The 8,290-nt window shown below is 31.0% G+C and overlaps 1 protein-coding gene and 1 pseudogene across 1 annotated transcript; both read right to left on the minus strand.

Annotated features, from left to right (window-relative positions):
- Nucleotides 1–1,488: 1,488 nt before the first annotated feature.
- Nucleotides 1,489–3,625, minus strand: LOC114406150 (annotated as a pseudogene).
- A 1,019-nt stretch (nt 3,626–4,644) lies between these two features.
- Nucleotides 4,645–5,279, minus strand: LOC114404938 (protein NRT1/ PTR FAMILY 2.12-like). Its single transcript, XM_028367655.1, has 2 exons — nt 5,073–5,279; nt 4,645–4,944 (listed from the first exon to the last, which is right to left on the minus strand). The coding sequence occupies exons 1-2, from the start codon at nt 5,277–5,279 to the stop codon at nt 4,645–4,647; spliced, it is 507 nt and encodes a 168-aa protein (XP_028223456.1).
- Nucleotides 5,280–8,290: the final 3,011 nt, after the last annotated feature.

Raw genomic sequence — 8,290 nt, forward strand, 5'->3', positions numbered from 1 at the left:
CCTTCAAAAGAATTGAAGGTAGCACAAATGGTAACTTTGTATAGGTGTCACCTATATACCAACTCATCACCTTCTCACCTTATAAAAATTTAAAAGCTTAATTGTATTTTTTATTCTTCTAGTTCTTTTAAGTTTCAATTATACCGATCAACTCTTAATAAATGTATGGATTTACTCTCCCAGATCTCATTTGTTCTAATTGAATTTTTTTAATATTATTAATTGTGCAATTTTAGTCCCTCAAATTTTTATAATACTATTATTAAAACTATTTTTTTTAGATAAAATCACACAATTGTGATAATTGAAGACTAAAACCTTACCATTATGATAGCTGGGAAATTCAATTAGCAAATTGAAATACATGAGGACTACAATTGCATAACTTAAAGGAGCTTAATTAACACAAATGAAACATAAGAGACTAAAATTACACATTAATAATAACTATGAGATAAACAACACAATTAAATAAAAATTTAACTATTAAAAGAATAAAAATATTTAAAACAAATAATCTAACAATTCAATTAAATAACGAAATTGTTTCATCTCTTTCTTCATGTCATATAACTGTCTTTCGAAAAAAAGAAGAAAAAAAGACACTTCCTCTTCTCATTTTGTTTTCACAAGCTACGTTACACTTGGGTACCCATAAAGTTTGTCAATAATATTAAAGCTTTTACCATAAAACCAATGCTACAAACTATGAATTTGTACATATACAAACCGAAACCAATATAATTTTCCCCTAAATAGAGCACTTAAGTATTGTAATTATATCCCTTGTAAATAGATAACTTAAGTATTGTCATTATATCTTGAATTAAATGTCTCAAATTTTTAGTATATATTTAAATTTTAGTTCGAGTTTCTGATAAATTTTTTATCATTGAATGTTTTATATATTAAAAGTTTTACTCTAAATTCTTGCTGTCACAAATTTTTTTATCAGAGACTCAAAACAAAAAACAAATATATGATACCTGAAAGTTATTTAAGTCTTATACATTTTATTCAATCAATTACCAAATATATTTGGACATTAAGTCTTGTTTGAGGACATATTCAGGTTAGAAGGAAGCAAAGGTTTTGAATGTGGGAATAAATATGTTCTACTATTTTGAAAAATTAAATTAAAACTTGAAAAAAATAATAAAAATTATATATAAATCTATCTATCTTAAATTTTTATTGTCTCCAAAAGTAATTGGTTTATATATATATTTTCCCCTTGTAATTTATTAATCAGAATCCTCAGGCAACAACATTCATCTTTACTTTAGTAACAGGGCCTTAAATTATTGAACTTTGACTGTAGAGCCGCTATGTAGCACGAATACCTTTGGTAGTTTGGTACAGTTGCCCGCAGGCATGTATGCTTTCAAGGGAAACGAATTCTCTCTATTTTCTTTTTTGTTAATTTCTTTTATTTTTATGTTTTTAGAAAAATAAATCAAAAGATGCATATTTTATGAGAATTCAAGATGAAGTAACACTAATTTTCTCAGAAAAATTCTATTCTTCTGAGAGATGTTATGAATAAATCTTCTAAGATGCCTTTTTAAAAATCACTATCACTACGGTATGATATACAGCAAAAGAGCTATCTATCGCCAATGAAACTCCTAGTACTATACAGATTAACAGAAGTGGCCAAAACTGAAATTCAGCTAAAGTACTATACAGACGATATTTCCGATGCTTTGGAATCCAGTTCTTCTTGAGGATTATTAAGAAATTCAGCTAAAGTTGGCACTTCAAAGTCAAACCTGGGGTTCCTCATTTGGCTCGGCAAGTTGATCTTCCTCTGTTATTTTCTGAAGTTCTACATTCTCCCAATCTTCGAGAACAACTATTCTATTCTTAGTTTCCCAAGTGTGGATCAATCGATCCAACCCTGGCTGCCAAATAATATCCCCCCCTTCTCCTTTCAGTATGAACTTATACTGGAATGTTTGTCCAGCAGGCATATCCTGATTACACAAAGGAAGCATATACAACATTTATAAAAGTTTTTGATCCAACAATATTTTCAAATTCTGAACAGATTTTACTCACCAGCTCCACAGCCCATACATGTCCTTCAGACCATGTCATGGGTAATGCCTCTAAAGGGTCCCATGAACCAAGCACAGGATCACCTCCAACTATAAGAAACTGTTCACCAAAATTACAAGTCTTTTGTAACTGGAACGATACACGAACAAACTTTGATTCATCTGCACAACAAATTACAATGTTGGGATTTTGAGTTCCACGGCATATATATGTAGTAGAAAAAATACAAAAGGTCATTAGAACCCACTTGTTTGTTCACTTTGTTGAGCCTGAGGCTCCACAGTTTCCAAGTCCACCTGCAACATTTTATTCGGGCCAAGAGACTGTCTCATCAAACATGCCAAAACCTTGTACGTTCTCAATTTATTTAATGTAAATACAGCAACTAGACAACCATTTCTTAACGAATTTCCCCACATAACAGAAAAGCCAATTAGTTTGGGAACAAAACATGGATTTAGATCTTTAAATACTTTTAGTGTTGTTCTGCAATCAGAATTTGACTCTTTTAGTGTTGTTCTCCAATCAGAATTGGAGTTTTAATTAGGTAACCTATGCTAATTTTTAATGCAAAATTTATAACACGAATTATTGAGGTGAAACTCCAACTCCAATTGAAAACCAGTACTAAAAGTATTAAGAAATTGCATCTAAGTTTTGTCTTTCATTTGGCACATATCCTCTTGAATTATACAAAATCATTGAAATAAATTCTCAAGACAGTAAAGAGGCTCCACCAGTAACACCAAAGCAACAGAGAAAACTTCAAACCCGAAATATGCTGGAAAGAATCGTACCAAGCTATAAAAAACAAAGTAAATTGTTGAAGTCGCCAAACATTTCAAGAAATAACCATTCCCATAAAAGGGAAACAAAAAAAGAAAGTGAAAATGGAATCAGAACCAAGAAGTCTGGCATAGCAGTAATTCGAAATGTTTCGTAACAAGTTTTCGATCTACGCATACTCATACAAAAGGGAGAATATTTAGCGTATAAAAAGAAACCAAAAGGTGAGAAGAAACTGGGCAAGCTACTAGGAAACACGAAATTTCAGAAAAAGGAAAGAAGAAAAAAAACAAGAAAAGAAAAAGAAGCATATTTTGAGAACCCAACAAGAATCACCCCCACTTGAAAGCAATCATGTTCCTAACATGCAAACGAGAAACACCCCAAGAAGACCAAGAACAAACAAAAGAATTATGATAGTTCCAACAAAGAAAAACAAAAAAGTGAAACTAAGCATAGAAAAAAAAAGAAGCAAACCTGGTCCTTTGGTGGCACTGCATGAACAGGGTAAAGATCATTGTTTCGAACCAGTTTCAGGAGCAATAAATTCCATCCCCTTTTCTCATTTTTGGAACGAAGGGTGAAGCAGAATTCGGGTCTATCAGAAACACAACGGGGAACTCTGGGAGAGAAGGGTCCTAGAGTCTCGACCGTGGCCTTAGAACAAGAGCTTGTGAGGGCTTTCATCATTGGTGAAGTTTGTTGTGCCACACAACAATGAGTTTCTGGGGTGTGAGTGAGACACTGGTTTGGTTTTTAGTTCCCTTCTTCGATCGCTTTAGTAGTTGAGAATCTTGAATCTATCTGGTGCTGACGGTGAGGGTCGTTTTATATAGTGGTGGGGTTTACGCAGTTTTTTTATCCACGTGTATGTGTCATGTGGACAGGAAGTGGCATCACTGGAATTGGTTCACGTTTTTTTTAAGTGAAATACTATTGCTATATTTTTTATTTTTCTAAATATTTAAACATTTTAGTTTTATAAAAATTTAAACTTCTATTTTATATTTTAATAAAAGAGAAAATAGATTATGTATTAAAAATATAAAATATTTTTACACTGTCATTCAATTACATTTTATAAATAATTATGTTTCATAATTTTTTTAACATTTTATAAATATGTTATTAGCTTCTCATAAGAAATTAAAATCATGTACTTTTTATAAAAAATTTAGAGAAGTTTTGGGGAAAAAATATATTTACATTATTTTTACACTATTATTTCTGATAAAAATGGAAATAAAATGAGATTGATCTTTTTACTTTTTTAACATAAAAGATAAATATGATAATAACAAAGAAATGGCAACAAGTGTTTGAAGAATCATATTGACTCAGATAATAAAAGTAACATGTTTTTTGTATAAGTATATATTCAAAATAGTAATAATTTTACAAGAGTCTGAGTCCTTTGTTTGACATAAATATGCAGAGGTTTAATTTGAGGAATTGTAGTGAAAGACTGAAATGACCACATAAAAGAATAGCTGCCAAAAATTTAGATGAGGTTAATGAAGTAATTTTGATTTTACATTTCTTTATCATTTGGATAGAAGATAAAAATAATAGATAATATATAATAAATAAAAGATAGATAATAGATAACGGTTGAAATGTATGCATAGGTGAACCATTTTTTTCTTAGATTTTGCAATAGTTTAGTGTTTATTTTGTTGCGTAAATGACATCGAATATATATACTGGACTGACATATATAACACTTGCTAATCCAGCATTTATTCTAAACAAATTGAACATTTATTGATAAAAAATTAATTATTTTCCCAATACCCCTCAAGGCTCAAGTTTCTCCACAACTTTTTCTTCGACATTAACCTTATAACGGTAATGTTTAACACATAACAAGATATAGACGAGATTAATCGAAGCTAACCCAGCCACGAGGAAGTAATAGTAGTCCAATCTTCCAGCATTGATGTCATCATTCAACCAATCAATTCCATCATGCTTTCGAGTCAGTTGGTGCACAACATTAACCACCAAGGTTCCAACATAAATTGAAAATGCCACCACAAGATATTGCAAAGAGTTTCCTATCCTTTTCATTTTATCTGGTGACTCAGTGCTGTAGAACTGATTGTGTCCAATAAGTGTAAAATCTCACATTGCACTCATGAGTGCACCATGTGAAATAGCCACACCCCTTGTTTGTCACTCCACCAAGCCAGCACTTACCATTGTGAGAATTGAACACACATCACCAATGGTGATTGGGGAACAAGCCTATGGTGATTAGGGACACCATGTTGTGTTATGGGAATCAAGCAGAGAATGCCTAAAGCCCGGATTGGAAGCACTTTGATCAAACATTTGACTTCTTCCATTTGCTGAATGTTGCAAATCCTCCAGGGATTCTTCACACAATCTTCTGTGTTGAGATCGTTGTCCTGTATAAGGTTTAGAAACATTAAGAATAATTATGGTCTCATCAAACTTTCTATTTTGCGAAGGGAACTCTATTTGTAGGCCTCCTATATTCAATGGTGTGGGTTATCATTACTGGAAAACCCGTATGCAAATCTTCATAGAGGCTATAGATTTAAACATTTGGGAAGCCATTGAATTCGGTCCTTACATCCCTACTATGATAGCAGGAAATGCAACTATAAAAAAAACCTAGGGAATAATGGGATGAAGAAGAAAGGAAAATGGTACAATATAAATTAAAGGTAAAAAACATAATTACATCTACATTAGGCATGGATGAATATTTTAGAGTATCAAACTACAAGAATGCAAAAGAAATGTGGAATACCTTACAAGTAACCCATGAAGGAACAACTGATGTAAAAAGATCTAGAATAAATACCCTAACCCATGAATATGAATTGTTTAGAATGAATCAAAATGAAACTATACAAGATATGCAAAAGAGATTCACACGTATAGTAAATCATCTTGCATCATTAGGAAAGATATTTCCTAATGAAGATCTTATTAACAAAGTTTTGAGATGTTTAAGCAGGGAATGACAACCAAAGGTAACGACAATTACAGAATCAAGAGACCTTACTAACATGTGTCTTGCAACTCTTTTTGGAAAGCTTCAGGAACACGAAATGGAACTCATGAGACTAAATCAACATGAAGAAAATGACAAGAAAAAGAAAGGAATCACACTTAAAGCTTTATCTTCAATTCAAGAAGAAAGTGATAAAGAAGACTTGAATGAAATAGAAGAGATGATGATTTTAGTTTCTTCGGAAAGAAATTCAATAAATTCCTAAGAAACAAAGAAAATTAAAGAAGACCAAACTTCAAACCAAAGAAAAGAGGAGAGGATTCATCTTTTTTTCCAAAGTGTTATAAATGTAATCAACCAGAACATCTGAGAGTTGATTACCCGAGTTTCAAGAAAAGAATGGAAAGATCAGAGAGGAAAACCTTCAATGATAAGAAAGCAAATAAAGCTTATGTCACTTGGGAAGATAACAATATGGATTCATCCGAAGAAGAGGTAACATATTCTAACAATAACTTATCTATTTCCTTTGATGAACTTCAAGATGCATTCACTAATTTACATAAAGAATCAGTCAAACTTGCAAAACTTGTTTCATTTTCCAAGAAAACTATTTCAAACTTAGAAAAGGAAGTTTTGAAATTAAATGAAGAATTAGAAAATCTTAGAACTAAAGTCAAAACTTTAAAACCAATTGACACAAATCAATCTTATACCATAAAAGTAATACAAGATAGAAAAGAAGCATCTAACTCATGTAATTGTTGTAGCAAGTTTATAGAAGAAATCAAGGATCTGAAAAATTCTCTTGTCAAATTTACTATTGGCAAAAATAATTTAGATATTATACTAGGAAAGCAAAGATGTGTTTGATAAGGCTGGATTAGGATATCGACATGATAAAAAACAAAAATTATATAAAAATTTATTTTCATATACTCAAAAGAATAGTTCTCCTTTCTTAACATGTTTTTACTGTGGAAAGAAATGACATAGAGCATCTACATGCTATTTTAGGAAAAATAGTAATAATATTAAAATTATATGGGTTTCAAAAGGATCTTTTATCAAAACTGACATTCAAGGACCTAAGAAAGTTTGGGTACCTAAGTCATAAACATGATTATATAGGATTCTTTGAAGAAGAGTTGGTACATTGATACCAGATACTATAAACACATGATTGGAGATGCATCAAAGTTTACTTATATTTCTCCCAAGAATAGAGGACATGTGACTTATGGCGACAACAATAAAGGTAGAATCCTTGGAGTCAGAAAACTAGGTACGAATTCATCTACCTCCATTGAAAATATTCTACTTGTTGATGGTCTTAAGCATAGTCTACTAAGTGTTAGTCAATTATGTGTTAAAGGCTATCTAGTATCATTTAACTCTCGTAATTGTGTTATTGAAAACAAACATGATAGAAATATAAAACATATAGGCTTTAGATCAAATAATGTATACATGATAAATTTAGATAAAACATCAAATCATGATCAATGTTTTCTTAGTAAAGATGATGATTCTTGGTTATGGCATAGAAGAATTGCCCATATAAACATGGAACATTTAAATAAACTAATTTCTAAGGATTTAGTTATTGGTTTACCAAAACTTAAATTTGAAAAAGATAGATTATGTGATGCTTGTCAAAAAGGAAAACAAGTAAGGGTTTCCTTCAAATCAAAGAATATTATGTCTACAATTCAACCCTTACAACTTTTGCATATGGATCTTTTTGGCCCCTCTAGAACTATGAGTTTTGGAGGAAACTACTATGCTCTTGTTACAGTTGATGATTACTCAAGATTCACATGGACATTATTTCTCAGTCATAAAAGAGATGTTTTTCATGCTTTCAAGAAACATGCTAAAATCATTCAAAATAACAATAGAACTATGATCATTAAAGAATATATTCATGTTGCTTTTGATGAAATTAACCCAATTAGGCCATGAAAGGAAATTCTTGATGATATTTTAGATTCTTTAGAAGGTATACATATTCTTGGTGAAGAGCACAAAGGAAAAGGAAAGGGAAATGATGAAGACTTTCAAATTGATGAAACAAAAACAAGTATAGATCTTCCAACAGAATGAAGAACTTCAAGATACCATCGTTAGTGACATATCTAAAGGGGTAACAACTAGACACTCTCCCAAAGATGTTTGCAATAATATGGTTTTTGTTTCTTTAATTGAACCTAAAAATTTAAAACAATTCATAATTGACGAACACTGGATTATAGCTATGCAAGAAGAGTCAAATCAGTTTGAAAGAAATAAAGTTTGGGAATTAGTTGACAAACCCGATAATCATCTAGCTATAGGAACTAAATGGGTATTCAAAAACAAATTGGATTAACATGGAATAGTAATTAGAAATAAGGCTAGGCTAGTGGCCAAAGGATATAATAAAAAAGAAGGAATAGATTATGAGGAAACTATGCT

This window comes from Glycine soja, chromosome 3 (assembly GCF_004193775.1).
Source record: "Glycine soja cultivar W05 chromosome 3, ASM419377v2, whole genome shotgun sequence".
Lineage (NCBI taxonomy): Eukaryota > Viridiplantae > Streptophyta > Magnoliopsida > Fabales > Fabaceae > Glycine > Glycine soja.

What these genes read in the sequence shown, in the direction of transcription:
- LOC114404938 (XM_028367655.1), bottom strand. Translation starts at nt 5,279, where the DNA reads ATGTTTCTAAACCTTATACAGGACAACGATCTCAACACAGAAGATTGT. An exon ending in TTGTTCCCCAATCACCATTG is followed by an intron (nt 4,945 to 5,072) that starts GTGATGTGTGTT and finishes GGACACAATCAG; the next exon opens with TTCTACAGCACTGAGTCACC.